Source organism: Rana temporaria, chromosome 7 (genome assembly GCF_905171775.1).
Source record: "Rana temporaria chromosome 7, aRanTem1.1, whole genome shotgun sequence".
Taxonomy (NCBI): Eukaryota; Metazoa; Chordata; class Amphibia; order Anura; family Ranidae; genus Rana; species Rana temporaria.
The window spans coordinates 19,390,882-19,408,821 of record NC_053495.1 but is presented as its reverse complement, the minus strand read 5'-3'; the positions used below and the strand labels follow the sequence as shown (position 1 = coordinate 19,408,821).

Below are 17,940 nucleotides of genomic sequence, written 5' to 3'. Positions count from 1 at the left end.
TTCATGAGGCCTCTTCAAGCTGAATGTGGCTGACTTGGAAAAGATGTGGCGGTATCTATTTGAAATGCCCAAGCATGAGCCACTTTAAATTGCTCTGTTAGAAATAAAGCTTAAAATGTCCCATCACTTTCATATTTGATGGAGGAATATATCTGTGTAGTGGGTGGTGAGTGGTGGACTGGTGTAGAGTGTCCACCTACTATGACCATGTTTGTTCTGGTTGGCATGTCAAGCACATGGTCATCTCTTCCTGAGTGCACCAGTTTTGTCAATTGTATTATGAAGCTTGTTTTTTATATTTGTGTTTTTCCTTTTTTTTTTCAGTTCACATTAGGTTATCACACCTTTGTCAAATGTCCCAACAACAGCGGTAAGTTCATTTAATTGTATTAAATAGAAACATTTTCTTTATGACCAAAAGTATAATGGTGGACGACAGTGGCGGCTGGTGCTCAAAATTTTTTTTGGGGGGGGGGCGCAAACAAACTGAAAAAAAAAAAAAAAACCCCATCAATTGCAGCCTTACTTTGCCCATCAAATGCAGCGACTGTGCCCATCAAACGCAGCCACTGTGCCCATCAAACGCAGCCACTGTGTCCATCAACCGCAGCCACTGTGTCCATCAAACGCAGCCACTGTGCCCATCAAACGCAGCCACTGTGCCCATCAAACGCAGCCACTGTGCCCATCAAACGCAGCCACTGTGCCCATCAAACGCTGCCACTGTGCCCATCAAACGCAGCCACTGTGCCCATCAAATGCAGCCACTGTACCCATAAATTGCCACCACTGTGCCCATTAAACGCTGCCATTGTGCCCATCAAGCACAGCCACTGTACCCATGAATTGCCACCACTGTGCCCCTCAAACGGAGCCACTGTGCCTATCAAACGCAGCCACTGTGCCCATCAAACGCAGCCACTGTGCCCATCAAACGCAGCCACTGTGCCCATCAAACGCAGCCACTGTGCCCATCAAACGCTGCCACTGTGCCCATCAAACGCAGCCACTGTGCCCATCAAATGCAGCCACTGTACCCATAAATTGCCACCACTGTGCCCATTAAACGCTGCCATTGTGCCCATCAAGCACAGACACTGTACCCATGAATTGTCACCACTGTGCCTATCAAACGCAGCCACTGTGCCTATCAAACGTAGCCACTGTGCCTATCAAACGCAGCCACTGTGCCCATCAAACACAGCCACTGTGCCCATCAATTGCAGCCACTGTACCCATGAATTGCCACCACTGTGCCATCAAACGCAGCTACTGTAACCATCAATTGTGCCCCATCAATCGCCGCCAGTTTGCCCCATCATTTGTCACTAGTTTTCCCTAATCAAATGCTGCCAGTGTGCCCCCCCCCCCGGGCCGGCACTGACCTGTCTCGGGTCAGCGTTGTCCTCCACGCTCCCTCCGAATCCTTGATGTCTTCTCCCGTCCTCTTCTGCTATTAATGGACGCCTAATAGGCTGAATTTCCTTTCAAATTTGGCTGTTAGTGAACGTAACCAATACAAATTTATCCAAAGCTACGAATTATCCGAAATAACTAATGCTGCATCTAAACAAATGGGACGGAATGAATTATTATTATTATTAATAATAAGCCATTGGCTCCTGCTGCTGTCAATCAAATCCTGTGAGGCGAGATTGGGGGCAGAGCCAAGCTGTGCTGTGTATGTCAATGAATGCACACAGCACGGCTCAGGAGTAAGCCCGCAGGTGTGCCACCCTAGGAAGCAGTTTACTAAGGTGGCACACAGAGAAGAGGAGGAGCCAAGAGCAGAGGACCCCAGAAGAGGAGGTTTCAGGATACTCTGTACAAAGCAGGTAGGTATAACAGGTTTATTATTTTAATTAAAAATAAATACCCTTTACAACATCTTCAACTACTAGCCGACCGCGCACCGTCATTATACGGCGGCAGGTCGGCTCTCCTGGGCGAGAGCCCGTAGCTATACGGTGGCTCCTCCGGCGGCAGGTCAGCTCTCCTGGGTGAGAGCCCGTAGCTATACGGCGCTCCTCCGGCGGCGCGCACGCGCCCCCCGCTCGCCCCCGACTCCCGTGCGTGTGCCCGGCGGGCTCGATCGCCGCCGGGCACACGCGATCGCTCGTTACAGAGCGGGGACCGGAAGCTGTGTGTGTAAACACACAGCTCTCGGTCCTGTCAGCGGGGGAAATGCTGATCTTCTGTTCATACAATGTATGAACAGAAGATCGGTCATTTCCCCTAGTAAGTCCACCCCCCCCCACAGTAAGAACACACACAGGGACATACTTAACCCCTTCCCCGCCCCCTTGTGTTAACCCCTTCACTGCCAGTGGCATTTTTATAGTAATCCAATGCATTTTTATAGCACTGATCGCTATAAAAATGCCAATGGTCCCAAAAATGTGTCAAAAGTGTGCGAAGTGTCTGCCATAATGTCGCAGTACCGAAAAAAAATCGCTGATCGCCGCCATTACTAGTAAAAAAAAAATATTAACAAAAATGCCATAAAACTATCCCCTATTTTGTAAACGCTATAACTTTTGCGCAAACCAATCAATAAACGCTTATTGTGATTTTTTTTTACGAAAAATATGTAGAAGAATACGTATCGGCCTAAACTGAGGAAAAAAAATGTTTTTTTATATATTTTTGGGGGATATTTATTACAGCAAAAAGTAAAAAATATTATTTTTTTTCAAAAATGTTGCTCTATTTTTGTTTATAGCGCAAAAAATAAAAACCGCAGAGGTGATCAAATACCACCAAAAGAAAGCTCTATTTGTGGGGAAAAAAGGACGCCAATTTTGTTTGGGAGCCACGTCGCACGACCGCGCAATTGTCAGTTAAAGCGGCGCAGTACCGAATCGCAAAAAGTGCTCTGGTCTTTGGGCAGCAATATGGTCCGGGGGTTAAGTGGTTAATCTCTGATAAAGTGGCATAAATCAATTGGTCACAGTTTACCCTGTAATTGGTACTTCTGTGGCCCCACGTGTGATCTGATTACCCCCCCCCCCCCTCTTACAAATAAAACGGCTTTACTTTTCTGATTGCACACATCTGTCTGCTGTCTCCCTGCCAGACGCTCACAATGGAATAATCATCTATTTGTACTCAAAGGACTGGAAAGTTTTAAAAAATATGTTCATTCATAAAATGAGGAAATATTGTTTGAATTGCGGTTTTGTATTCTAGTAAAAGAAAAATTATGTTTTGTCTTCTGTTTTCTGCAGATCGGGTCTGGAAAGTGGAAGTTAAATCCAACCTCTTTGATGTGCTTCTGAAAATCTCCTCTGAGGTTCCGGCCGCTTTCAATGGGGCGATCTGCTACCAAAACCAGAGTACGGGCGCCTGCCACATCCATTCCGCGGTATATCATTTTTCAGCGGTGAGCAAAAAGATTTACTTAACTTTTTGCAGCGATCTTTAGTTTATTTGGAAACGCAATTTATAAAAAAATAAAAAACTCACCATGCAGATGTTTTCGCTGAATGATTATCTTCTATGAACATTAGCTCCATCTAGTGGCCTGATGCAGACTTTTTCTAAAATACCTAAAATATGGCCTCTAGATGGAGCTAGAGATCATAGAAGATAATCATATTAAAAAAATATGGTGATACAGTTGTACCTTGGATTACGAGCATACGGTGAAAACTCGAATTGCGAGTAAAGCGGTTAACGAGCGTTTCGCAATACGAGCATTTCTTTTTAATCTTTAAATCCTGACTCTGTTCGCGAGTGTTGTCTCGCAAAACAAGCAGGATTCAAGCCACAGCTGTGTGCAATACCACATTTGGCTAAAGGTGTGGGGGCGCCAGAGCTTAGAAATACTTGTAAAAACTATTTCCAAGGCTCGCCAGCGCCCCCCCACATCTAGCCACATGCGGTATTACATGCCATAGAAGTCAATGCGGAACAAATTATTTTAGTTTCCATTGACTTCTATGGGGAAACTCGCTTTGATATGCGAGTGCATTGGATTACGAGCATTCTCATGGAACGGATTATCCGAGGTTCCACTGCAATTCGTTCCAGAAGCATGCTTGTAATCCAAAGCACTCGTATATTACCAAAGCCCCCTAACCGATCGTAAAAAAATAAAATAAAAAAATATTATAAAAAAATAAAATAAAAATAAAAATACCCTAATCCAATAGGCTGTGCACCCCTATGGTTATTATTTATTTATTTTTATTTATTACAGGCACTTATATAGTGCCATCATTTTATTCAGCACTTTACCCACATATATATATAGATATATCTATATCTATCTATCTATCTATCTATCTATCTATCTATCTATCTATCTATCTATCTATCTATATATCTATACATATATATATCTATACATACATATATATATATATATATATATATATATATATATATATATATATATATATAAATATATATATGTATATATATATATATATATATATATATATATATAGATGTATAGATATATATATACATATACATATATATATATATATATATGTATAGATAGATAGATAGATAGATAGATAGATAGATAGATAGATAGATAGATAGATAGATAGATACGTCTTAGTACGCCGTCGGATCTTAGGTGCATTTTTTCCACCGTCCGCTAGGTGGCGTTTCCGTCGAATTCCGCGTCGAGTATGCAAATTAGCTAGTTACGGCGATCCACGAACGTACGTCCGTCCGGCGCATTTTTTTACGTCGTTTGCGTTCGGCTTTTTCCGGCGTATAGTTAAAGCTGCTATTATGAGGCGTACTCAATGTTAAGTATGGCCGTCGTTCCCGCGTCAAATTTTGAATTTTTTACGTCGTTTGCGTAAGTCGTTCGCGAATAGGAATTTGCGTAGAATGACGTCACCGTTGTAAGCATTGGCTGGTTCCGGTTTAATTTCGAGCATGCGCACTGGGATACCCCCACGGACGGCACATTCGCCGTTAAAAAAAACATTGTTTACGTCGGGTCACGACGTATTTACATAAAACACATCCATTTGAATTCCGCGCCCTTACGCCGCCAAAGATACACTACGCCGCCGTAACTTAAAGCGCAAATTCTTTGAGGATTCGAAAAAAAAATTACGGCGGCGTAGTGTATCTTAGATACGCTGCGCCCGGCGGAAAGATGCGCGGAGGTACGTGAATCTGCCCCAGTATTTTCTGTTTTAAACCAATGAAAAACATTTGTCCAGCACAGAAAATTGACTAGAAAAAGTAAGTTTTTTTTGCTCCATTTTCACAGAAAAAATGTACATGCACCTTCACAGGACTAATTACTCTGTGTTTTTTTTTTTTTATTATATATAAATACGACCCCGAGAGTACAGTTGACAGTGTCCCTGTTGCTAAAATAAAAACTTGTAAATACGACTTGCTGTACCCGAAATGGAAAGAATTTTATTTTTACCTGTTTCATCTCCCGCATCACCATTTTTTACTCTTCATTTTTGGAAGTGTTGTCTACCTGGTTCCTGTTTTTAATTCTGAATTGTATTGATTTTTTAATCTACGCTTAACTGTGCCTAGTTCGCCTTAAAAAAATATATTTTTCATATTGAGATGATTAATTTTATCTTTCAGAAGCAATCGAAAACGATGCAGCTCTCCCTTCCTTGGCCCGGCCTCGGTCGTTGTATCAAGGTAGGAACTGTCTCTATCTACCTTTTGTTTGTCTAATCTTTGCAGATAAAGAACAAATATAAAAACAATATATACTATCTATCTGTCCAAACATTGTCAATATTATTTATCTTTACGCCTTTTTATTGGTGATCCCAGTCATCTGTTGTGCACCAGGCTAGCAGCGGCAGCGTTGCAAGGTGACGGGGAACCGGATTGACCTAAGCTGATCTCACGTTATACAATTTTCTTGTACAATTTCTATACAATTTCCTTTTCGATTCACCTTCAGCAAGGGTCTGCTTGATTGGATATTATATTTTGTAAATCTAAAAGAAAATTATATAATGTTCAGTAGGGCCGGCCTAAAGCTGGGCTTATACCAATAGACTTTCCTTTGAACATTCGGAAATTCTGAACAATAAAAAAATGTAATAATAAAATGAAAATAACATTTTTATATTGGTGATCCCAATTATTTGTTGTATGCCAGGCTGGCAGCAGCAGCGCTGGACCGACTAAAGTTGACCAAACACCAGAAAACTAAAAGTGCTTTTTTTTTTTTTTTTTAAACAGGAACGTTTACTATCACTTTAAATGGGAGTCTCAGGTTAAAAAAAAGACACAGGGATCTATTTATAAAATGTTGCTGTGCAAATGTTTTCACGAATAATTCCATATTTTTACCTAATACGTTTAGTTCCTATGATCGTCAGCGCCATCTAGTGGCCATGGTGCAGTGTTTTCCTGATTGAGATATTTCAGGAGAGTACCACATTATGTCCACTAGATGGCGTTGATGGAAATAAATGCATTAGGCAAAATACGGCATTATTAATGACAGCTGAGCGAATGCTTGAGACATATAAATTTTTTTTTTTATACATAGACTCCAATTGTGTTATAGAAGAAAACAGACGTTAGCCGAGGGTTTTCTAGTGATTATAAAATTGTAATATGTTGCTTTTATTATCTTTCCGCACAGGTGTGGCGGTCTGATGTCCGTTTTGCCCATGAACGTCTCATCTGTTCATTTGATTGTGAGTATGACCGCTTCTGATCTGGATTAAGAACTTATTTTACCAGTTACCCTTCTTTTAGACCCCAAGGGGGTGAGGTTTAACCTCATGGGTGGGGCTACTCCAAATATGGTCATAAAGAGGAGGTATTTATAGTTCTCAGTCCTTTACTCCAGGTATCTGCAGTCCTTGCTGGGCACATACAGCCAGAGCAAAAATAATGAAAATACTGATTTGGCAAAAAAGGTGATAAAATGGCCACACAGGGGGGGACGGACCACCAGTCCTCCTGTAGGGGGCCCGGGCCCACAGGGGGGGCCCGAACAGCAGGAGGCGTTGTTCCTGTAATTGCATCCCCTGCACCGATCCCCCTCCCTGTTCTGCTTACTTCTGATCCCACCCCCCCTGTGCCCCCCCGTCACTGTGCCACGCCACTTCCTTCCATGGCGCTGCCAGCTTCCCTGCCCTTTAAAAAATAAAAATATTTAAAAATTATTATAATAAATCATTTTTAAACACTGTAAAATAAAATCATTTTTAAATGTATTTTTTTTTTTAATTATAAATAAAAAAACAATTAGATTTTCGTCAGGTGAAAAGAGATAGAACCTTTATCACTCTTCTATTCCTCTCTGTGTGGCTGTTGGGGAGATTTACCTTCACTTCCTTTCCCAGTTACTGGTTGTCACAAGAACAGGAAGTGATGAGATTTCTGTGTGATGGGGCAAGGGAAAAGTAGCTTAGTTTTTTTTCCTATCCTGGTGACAGCTGTGCTAATTTCTTGTCCTGGTGTCACTGGGACAGGAAGTGATGGTGAATCTCCCCAATGAGGACACAGCTTTAAAAACCTGTCCGAAATTCTGAATCTTACTTGCTCAATGAAAAACTAAAAAAAAAGGAAAAAACTTTCACCTTGAGTTGGGCTATCAGTTCATCAATGCTAAGGAATGTGTCAGTGAAATATACAGAGGTATTTATTACATCTCCAGAAGTTCACACATTTTTTTCTAAGAATGTCTAAGGCTCGGTTCACATGTCTACATGCAGGAACGTGTGCAAAAATCACATGCTTTTCTGTCATGCAGAGAAACGCACGCACTTTAGCATGAGGGTGCCATTCGTTTTTAAAGGCACTCCCATGCATTTGCAAACGCATGTGTTTTTTTTTTTACATTTGCCAAACTGCACGGTGCCATAGCACCTTGTGGTTCAGTGCGGCGCATTTCTTTTTACAGCTTCTTTTCCACATTTCTCATGCGCAGGGCAATCACGTTGAAATTAATAGCCCCCCCCCCCCTACACGCAACTCTGCAACTCTGCGTGCTAAAAACATGTGAAAAAACACGTGCTCGCTCCGGCACAAGCCCTCGTTTCGACGCGGGAACGACGGCTATACTTACCATTGGCTACGCCACCTAGGGGGCAGCTTTATCTTTACGCGGCGTATCTCTTACGGAAACGGCGTATCTTTACTGCGACGGGCAAGCGTACGTTCGTGAATCGGCGTATCTAGTCATTTACATATTCTACGCCAAAATCAACGGAAACGCCACCTAGCGGCCTGCAGAAAAATTGCACCCTAAGATACGACGGCGCAGGCCATCGTATCTTAGCTAGGTTTAAGTGTATCTCAGTTTGAGCATACACTTAAACTTACGACGGGCTTAGATTCCGAGTTACGTCGGCGTATCTACTGATAAGCCGGCGTAACTCTTTGTGAATCCGGGCCTAAGTGTTTACAACCACTTTAACCAGTTCCCGACCCCGCATGTACATATACGTCCACAATATGGCACGTACAGGCACATGGGCGTACACGTACGTCCTTGCCTATTAGCGGGTGGGGGGTCCGATCGGGACCCCCCCCCCCGCTACATGCGGCGGTCGGGTTCGCTCGGGGAGCGATCCGGGACCACGGCGTGGCTATTTGTTTATAGCCGCTCCGTCGCGATCGCTCCCCGGAGCTGAAGAACGGGGAGAGCCGTATGTAAACACGGCTTCCCCGTCCTTCACTATGGCGGCGCATCGATCGCGTCATTCCCTTTATAGGGAAGACACGATCGATGACGTCATTCCTACAGCCACACCCCCCTACAGTTGTAAACACATACTAGGTGTACCCTAACTCCTACAGCGCCACCTGTGGTTAACTCCCAAACTGCAACTGTCATTTTCACAATAAAGAATGCAATTTAAATGCATTTTTTGCTGTGAAAATGACAATGGTCCCAAAAATGTGTCAAAATTGTCCGAAGTGTCCGCCATAATGTCGCAGTCACGAAAAAAATTGCTGATCGCCGCCATTAGTAGTAAAAAAAAAAAAATTAATAAAAATGCAATAAAACTATCCCCTATTTTGTAAACACTATAAATTTTGCGCAAACCAATCGATAAACGCTTATTGCGATTTTTTTTACTAAAAATAGGTAGAAGAATACGTATCGGCCTAAACTGAGGAAAAAAAATGTTTTTATATATGTTTTTGGGGGATATTTATTACAGCAAAAAGTAAAAAATATTGCATTTTTTTCAAAATTGTCGCTCTATTTTTGTTTATAGCGCAAAAACTAAAAACCGCAGATGTGATCAAATACCACCAAAAGAAAGCTCTATTTGTGGGGGGAAAAAGGACGCCAATTTTGTTTGGGAGCCACGTCGCACGACCGCGCAATTGTCTGTTAAAGCGACGCAGTCCCGAACTGTAAAAACACCTTGGGTCTTTAGGCTGCATATTGGTCCGGGGCTTAACTGGTTAAACAAAGCCTCCAGCCGCAATGAAATCGGACGTGCAAATCGCACTGACCTGCGGCTTTGAAATCACGCTGAAGTAGAGCGATTTCAATAAGGCATAGGTGTAAATAAGGGCTTGGGTGTAAACCAAGCACCAGGCCTTGTTTCTGCTTGTGACGGTGTTCACCACCTTCTGAAAAATGATCTTTGTTTTATTGCTTTTCTGTGGGATTTGGCAGGTGGCTACAAGATGATACGCTGCCTTCTGGATGTGGCAGAAGCACCGCACTGCAACCACATGGATGGTTACGGCACAACCACATTCAGTCGAGCAGGTCTCTTGTCAGCGATACCAAATGTGACTACGGGTGGATCCACCGCGAGGCTAACAAGGAGTTTGCCTTGGGCAGCATTTTTTATGGGGGCGGCGTTCTCCCCCAAGGCAGAAGGGCAGGGGGATGCTCTTTAGCCACTTCCAGTCCTTTCGGTGGATGTACCAGGATGATGCCTGCTGCTGCCGGTGGTCATCTCTTTTGTAATAGCAATCAGAGCAGCTTACTAGCAGCTCGATTGCTATCAGGCTCCATTCACACCTTGGCGACAAAACGCCCGACGCCCGACGCTCGTGCCGCTGGAGGGGAGAATTGCCATTGATGTCTATGAAATGGTTCACATCTCATAAACGCCGTACGCCTGCCGCCTGAAAACAAGTCCCGGACCCTTTTTTTCAGGCGGCATTGGCGTTCGGCCATAGACATCAATGGCAATTCTTTGTGAAATAAAAAAAAGTAACCTAATCGCGGCAAAATACGCCGCGTACACGGCGTTACAATGTGAATGGGGGCTCACAAGCAGCGAGAGGGAAGGCCCCCCCGCTACCTTCCGTGGCTCTCTTGGGCTCTCCTGTCCCACTGGGAGACCCAAGTGACCAGCCAGCACATCCTCCAGCTGGCCGGACTGCCAAGCAGAGCCAAGTCATGACATGACACCACTTCCGGTTTACTCAGAAACCATTAGTGCCAGATTTAAAAATAAAATCGGAAGCATTAAAAAACACAGATTTTGTTGTTTTGAATGCTTTTAAGTGCAAATGAGGATCTTATAGACCCCAAAACCCTCCATAAAGAGTACCTGTCCCTGCCTATTACTATCAAAAGCAGGGGTGGTCCATCCATTAGGGGCACCCAGGCACCGCCCCCTCTCTCCAGGCCACCCCTATATACAATGGTTAGATTCATGCATAGCCCAGAGTCCACACAAGTGTGTTGCAACAGCGAATGAATATTTGTTGTTGCAACACTAATCCTCCTCCGGGCCAATCGGGAAGCGGGTTTGATACCTTTCACCCCATTGGCTGAAAGGACAGGTGGTCCTATTGGATCCCTAGGAGGAGGGGAGGAGACGCATGGCAGAAGCGAGGAGGAGAAGAGCCACCTAGATGTTTTTTTTAAAGCACGTGATTAGAACCAGAGGCTCTAATAGGCTTCAATAAAGGGTGGGTTTGGGGCACAGAGCACTGCTCCCTGAGCCCACCCAGTTGTGTGACAATAGCGAATGAATATTTGCTATTGTAACACTGATTCTTCTCCCGGCCAATCAGGAAGCGGGTCGCGAGAGAAGCTTTCCAATAGGCCTAGGAGGAGGAGGGAGGAGACGCAGTGATGCAGAGGAGAGGAGGAGAAGCAAGGGGAAGCCGCCGCCCATTTCCCACGCCATAAATAGGGTAAGTCCTGGGCTGTGAACCTTCCGACCGAATGACTGGAAAGGGGGTGTTTGATTGCGGTTGAGCTGCACCGGGGGTGCACTGTTTTCAATAATGACAACCAATCGGAATTCATCTTTTGCAATCAGAAAAAGGACCTGTGAACCTGTGATTGTTATATTTCTTCGTGCTGACTTTCTGAAATGCAGGGCCATCTTAATGCATGGGCACTGCCCAGGGGCCCCAGGTGCATGGGGGCCCCATGGTAATCTTGCATTACTTCATACTTGCCAACTGTCCCGGATTTGCTGGGACAGTCATGCTTTTACTAAGCTATTCCAGAATGGCCGTGTCCTGGGCAGCGTCCCAGAGCCAGTACTTTGCCCTCCTGACCTACCCTGTACAGTGCCTTTCTGCCTGCCTCTGTACTGAGCCCTTTGTGCCGATTAGTCTTTGATTTATGGCATGTGTTCTCATTGTTTAAAATAGATTTTATTGAAAGTACTAATCAATATATTTTTAATTCTATCAACTATTCATACTATTAGCTGGATTCAGGTAGGTTTACGCCGGCGTATCAGTAGATACGGCGTCGTAACTCTGAATCGACGCCGTCGCAAATTTAAGCGTATTCTGGAAACCAGATACGCTTAAATTAGGCTCAGATACGAGCGGCGTAAGTCTCCTACGCCGTCGTATCTTAGGGTGCATATTTACGCTGGCCGCTAGGTGGCGCTTCCGTTGAGTTTGGCGTAGAATATGCAAATGAATACATACGCCGATTCACGAACGTATGTGCGCCCGTCGCAATTAGTTACGCCGTTTACGTTAGAGATACGCCGGCGTAAAGATAAAGCTGCTCCCTAGGTGGCGCATCCCATGCAAGGTATGGACGTCGGAACAGGACTATCTTTTTACGTCGTTTGCGTAAGTCGTACGCGAATCGGGCTTGATGTAATTTAGGTTCACGTCGAAACGGCGTACTTTCGAGCAATGCACACTGGGATATGTCCACGGACGGCGCATGCGCCGTTCGTTAAAAACGTCAATCACGTCGGGTCACCAGTGATTTACCCCCCCCCCCCCCCTGTTCCACATTTGAATTCGGTGCGCTTAGGCCTGCCCATTTACGCTACGCCGCCGTAACTTAGGAGGCAAGTGCTTTGTGAATACAGCGCTTGCCTCTCTAACTTACGGCGGCGTAGCGTATATGCCATACGCTACGCCTGCCTAACGTTGCGCCCGCCTACCCGAATCCAGCTATATAATTCTTCAGAGTAGGGGTGCAAATTGGGGCAGGCTGGTAGAGGGCCCCAGTGTATTACTTTGCCCAGGGGCCAATGATGTTATTAATTATTAATGATATCGGTGTTGTGGTGTTCAGAGCTCTTGTTTCATATCTTCTCCCTCGGCAGATTCCCACAAACACCTCGGCCTGATCGCGCTCGTGGCGCTGCTGGTGGTCTTCGCTCTGACGTTATTCTGCTTCATCACCTTCCGCAGGATATGGAAGATATTCACAGGTGAGAGAACAATATTACCTTTTCGCACTCCTGACATGCAAGGAATGTAGAGCAGTTAAACGATACATAAAATAAACCCCTGGGTGACCTCCCGGGAGAATTTGTGACGCGGGTTACCTGGTTTATTTACTGTTTTTATTTCTGCTTTTTGTGGATATGCTTAAGCCGGACTGGCGGGTTGAAAGAATTTATTAACTATGTGTACTTTGTGCACGCCTTTAATTGTTTATGGCAGTTCTGCTTTGCTTTTTGTTGTAAACTACCCCCTGGCTGATGTCCGCTATCGCCGGGACTTTTTGCCCTGGCGGTTGAGCCCCTTGCCATAGCCCTGAGGGCTGAGGCCGGGGTCAGGGGCATAGCGGTGGGGGACATAGAGGAGAAGGTGTCCCTCTACGCGGACGACACTCTACTCTACATGGCGGATGCATCCCAGTCGCTACGGAGAGCACTTGACCTATTTGAAGAATTCGGCCGGTTCTCAGGAATCCGCATAAATTGGGGCAAGTCCGTTCTCTTCCCACTGCACCCCTCGCTTCCCAGAGTAGATACTGGAACCCCCCTCCAGTGGGTAAGTGAATTTACATATCTAGGCATTCGGATTAGTAACACCTCACAGGAATACATAGAGGGGAATGTACGGCCCCTCCTCTCTCATCTCACTGACAAATGCACGACCTGGCGCACCCTCCCACTAACTCCAGTTGGCAGGGTGAACCTGCTTAAAATGGTGTTCCTCCCTAAGTTCCTATATTTCTTCCGCAACACCCCTTCCCACATCCCCAGAACTTTCTTCAGGCGACTGGAGGGGGTGCTGACGTCTTTCATTTGGGCCGGAAGGCCACCCAGAGTTGCAAGACAGATACTGTATCTCCCCCTATCGGGGGGGGGATTGGCCCTCCCAAATTTTTTGCTGTATTACTGGGCGGCTGTCCTAGTTACAGTGCGCTGGTGGTTCTCCCAGCCCAGACAGAACCCGGCGGTGAGGCTGGAAGCTGCTATACTGGGATCATATGCAGCGTTGTCTAATCTGGTGTACAGGGGTCCCGGCGCCCCCCATCCTCTGACGGCGTCCATGAAGACGACTGTTAGGGTGTGGCGGGCGGCCAGAGCTATTTATGCTAAACCGAATTGTATCTCCCCACACACCCCGCTGTGGGGTAACCCCACCCTGCCTCATCTCTGTGATCTGCCCGAACCCTCACAGTGGGCCAGACGCGGGATCACCACCCTTAGACACGTCATAGCAGATGGTAGGATCAAGCCCTTTCAGGACCTGAGACGACAGTACTCCCTCCCTGGCTCCCTCGAGTTTAAATACTTTCAGCTGAGACATGCGATGAGGGCCCAATTCCCGGACGCACTGACCCTGGAACCTGACTCAATTGAGCGACTGTTGACATCGAGCGCAATGGGGAAGCCCCTTTCCACTCTCTACATGTACCTTACGGTGGCCCACGATGTTAAACTCACCCGGTTAATGGATAAATGGAGGGGGGACATTCCAGCTTTGGGGGAGGACGAATGGGAGGAATGCGTCTCCACATACATCCCATCCATGATAGCAGCTAAGGACAGGTTCCTCCAGCTCAAGTTCCTACATAGGGCCTACTTCACCCCTCATAGAATGGCCAACATATACCCGCATCTTGATCCGAACTGTCCCAGGTGTGGGGTCGAGGTGGGGACATTCTGGCACATGGTGTGGGACTGCCCGAAGCTTCGGCCGTATTGGGCGGGGGTAGCAGAGAGGCTTAGCGACATAGGAGGGACCAGAGTGCCGTTGGACCCCTTGGTGCTCCTTCTGAGTCATTTGGGTGAGGTCGAGGGAGACAGGTACACTAAGCTATGTATCACGTTCTCACTGTTCTATGCTAGGAGGGAGATATTGCTACGGTGGAAGTCGGTAGGACCTCCCACCCTTGGATCCTGGAGGAAGGCGGTGGACTCGGCTTTGCCCCTTTACAAACTTACGTATGAGAGTAGGCAGTGCCCTGCTAAGTACGATAAGGTCTGGTCGGCCTGGGTGGATGCACCGGGATGGGGGGCCGGGGGGGTGGGGGACTAAGATGGATTCCCCCCCCGCCCGGATTGGGGGCCTTTGCCCCCCCTTCTCTCTCGGGGCGCTGCCCACTTTGATCGGCTGCTGGGGTCCTCACACGGTCTGGGGGTAATCTAGGGACTTGGTGCGGGGGCGACGGTCTTCTGCCCGTGTGTACTCCAAGGAATACTCCGGTTGGTCTGCGACTGGTGGCTTACGGTCGGGGGGGACTGGGGAGGGAGGGCTATGGACTAGCATCTCGTTGCTTATTATACTTGTATTATTTTCCCTTTTTCCTCTCTGGATTGCCTATGTTTATGATCTGCAAATGCTGAAATCACTTGCTTCTGACTGTCATTGTTTCTATGCAAATCTGATTGTTGAATAATGCATATCTTGTAATGCTGTTTTGTTAATAAAAACCTCTTTCTGTTAAAAAAAAAACTACCCCCTGGCTGCCCGTTTAGAAGGTAGAAGGTTCATAAGGCCACGTGGGAGACTGGAGGGAAAGAATTGCGCCATACCCCACAGGGCGAGGTTTCTTTTATGTAAGCGCGCCCCAGGCCAATTTTAATATTTTACAACTTTAATCTGTGGCCATTAGCACCTGCACACAACATAGCAGAGAAATGTAGATCATAAAAACAACAACAACAAAAAAAAAGATTCGTGGGACTGTAAATATACCTCCAATAGTGACACGTGTATCAACACTCAATTCTTAAAAAAAAAAAATTATAAAAAATAATAAAATTTTTATATAAAATCTTGCCACATGGCTTATAAAAGTACAAACGACAATACAAAATTGTTTGCGCTGAGGACTGTTGTCTACGTGTTTCACAGAGACACCGACTTCTTCAGGACTTCTCCGGTCTCATTCGGATATCAAAAGATTCATTGACAATGAACAAACACCCAATGTATACACAGTCTCATAGGGGGGCGGTGGTGGGTGCAAACGGTGAGTGCCGCCTATGAGTGCCCATCAGTGCCGCCTATGAGTGCCCATCAGTGCCGCATACCAGCGCCGCCAATCAGTGCCCATCAGTGCCACCTCATCGGTGTCCATCAGTACTACCTCATCGGTGCCCATCAGTGCCGCCATATCAGTGCCCGTAATTGAAAGAGAAAACTTACTTATTTACAAAAAAATTAACAGAAAAAAAAAAAAACATAATTTTTTTCAACATTTTCAGTCTTTTTTTAGTTGTTGCGCAAAAAAAATAAAAAATTGCAGAGATGATCAAATACCACCAAAATAAAGCTCTATTTGTGGGGAAAAAAGGACGCCAATTTTATTTGGGTACAGTGTAGCATGACCGCACAATTGCCATTCAAAATGCGACAGCGCTGAAAGCTGAAAATTGGCTTGGGCGGGAAGGTGCGTAAGTGCCTGGTATGGAAGTGGTTAAATAGTTACTGCATGTGTTTGAAATGTGTGTATACCGTATTTCCCCGAAAGTAAGACCTACCCTGAAAATAAGACCTACCCCGATTTTCCAGGAGGGCTGCAATATAAGCCCTACCCCAAAAATAGGTCCTAGTTTAGGTTGGTTGTGGAGTCCTCTCTATTCCTGCTGGAGTCCTCCCCTTCTCCCAGCTGTCAGCTGGGAGCAGGGGAGGAATTTTTTATTTATTTTTTTATTATATTCTGCTGCGGTGGTGAGGATTCTGGCAGTTTGCAAGCACTTGCACACTGGGGATTAAAGGGGTTGTAAAGCCTCGTGTTTTTTTACGAGTGTATCACATAGGAGCGCAGCAAGCTAACCCCCTTGGGAGAGCGCTTCCCAGAGGGGGGTTAGCTCTTGCGGGGAGCCGAGACAGGGACCCCAGAAGACAAGGATCGGGCCACTCTGTGCAAAAACGAATTGCACAGTGGAGGTAAGAATGGTATGTTTGTTATTTAAAAAATAAATACAAATTAAACCTTTACAACCACTTTAAATTACAAGCCCTACCCCGGAAATAAGCCCTAGTGTGTTTTTGGTTGCACAAATGAATATAAGACCCAGGCTTATTTTCGGGGAAACACGGTAGCTACTTGACTTGAGCAGTTCCTTTTAGTTAGGGGCAACATTTTGCTCTACAGCCTGCAATCTCTAATCATACTAACAAATGTTTATCCTTTGCACAGCTCCACTTTGGAGAAGAACCGTCCTGCTTGTGTATTCTCCGGATTCCTCCGAGTATAAGACTCTCATCTGTGCCTTTGCCGACTTCCTGCAAAGCATCCTGGGCTGCGAGGTCATCTTGGATATGTGGGATATGAACACGGTGAGCAAGATTGGGATGTTACCTTGGTTTTATCAAAAGAGAGAGCTAGTGAGTCAAAGGAAAGGCAAAGTGATGATCATGTGGACCAAACGGACTAAGTCTATGTATCATCAGTGGAGGAACCGCCAACTCAACAGTTTTGCGTGGAAAGACCCAACAAACTTGTTTGGGGCCGCTATGTCTTGCCTAAGTAAAGACCTGGGAGGAGAACAGGAGAGCGGGAAGTTGAAGGAGTACTCCATAGTCTACTTCGAAGGCCTTTGCGAAAGGAAAGACATTCCGAAAAACCTGAGGAAGATCTCCAAGTATCGTCTTTTTAAGGACCTCTACAGACTGGTCATCAAGCTGCAGGACACTACTTGCCTAGCTTCACAATGCCTGATCAAGGCAGTTGCCAAATACCTCATGAAAAAGCTAATACGCTTGGAAGAGAGCCAAGACCTACAACACCACGTAGAACTTTGCAAGCAAAGACTACATGAAGAGGTTGGCGCAGAGAAGAAGAAGAGTCAACAGGCCTTTGAGCCCTTATTAGGGCTGGACTGGGACAAAAATTTGGCCCTGGACTTCATCCAGACGGGCCCACTTTGACAGGTCTCTCCCATGGCGGCCGGACAACTCCCGCACCCCTCCCCCCGGCCACCCAAGCCCCATCTCCCCCTTCACTAGCCACTAACCGTTCTACTTTATTAGAGTAGAACGGCTGGTACTGGTACTCTTATAGGCAGTACCAGTGGGGAAGCTAGACATTATTTCACCCGGGCCAAAGAATCAGTTTGGTGCCCCCCCTTTATGGGACAAGATTAGGCAGAAATGAGAAACTCCCAGGCCATAGCTGTTGAGTCAGCTGTCTGTCCCCTCCCCCATGCTCCTCTGTCCCCCCCCCCCCCCCTGCTCCTCTGTTCCTCCCCCTGCTTCTTTGTTCCCCCCAGGTGAGCGCTGCAGGAAGGGAGAGACAGAGGAGCGGAGGGGGTCGGCGGTCCGCTGTCACTGAAGCCGGCCCACCGGGAAACTCCCTGTAGTCCCAATAGC

The 17,940-nt window shown here is 46.0% G+C and overlaps 1 protein-coding gene across 1 annotated transcript in view; it reads left to right on the top strand.

Annotated features, from left to right (window-relative positions):
- Nucleotides 1-17,518, top strand: part of IL17RE (interleukin 17 receptor E) — a 79,176-nt gene extending 61,658 nt beyond the window's left edge. The window contains exons 11-16 of the mRNA XM_040359013.1: nucleotides 325-370; nucleotides 3,228-3,382; nucleotides 5,581-5,640; nucleotides 6,605-6,659; nucleotides 12,486-12,593; nucleotides 16,769-17,518. Coding sequence (XP_040214947.1) covers nucleotides 325-370; nucleotides 3,228-3,382; nucleotides 5,581-5,640; nucleotides 6,605-6,659; nucleotides 12,486-12,593; nucleotides 16,769-17,499 — 1,155 coding nt within the window. The 3' untranslated portion in view covers nucleotides 17,500-17,518. The remainder of the gene's footprint in view (nucleotides 1-324; nucleotides 371-3,227; nucleotides 3,383-5,580; nucleotides 5,641-6,604; nucleotides 6,660-12,485; nucleotides 12,594-16,768) is intronic.
- Nucleotides 17,519-17,940: the final 422 nt, after the last annotated feature.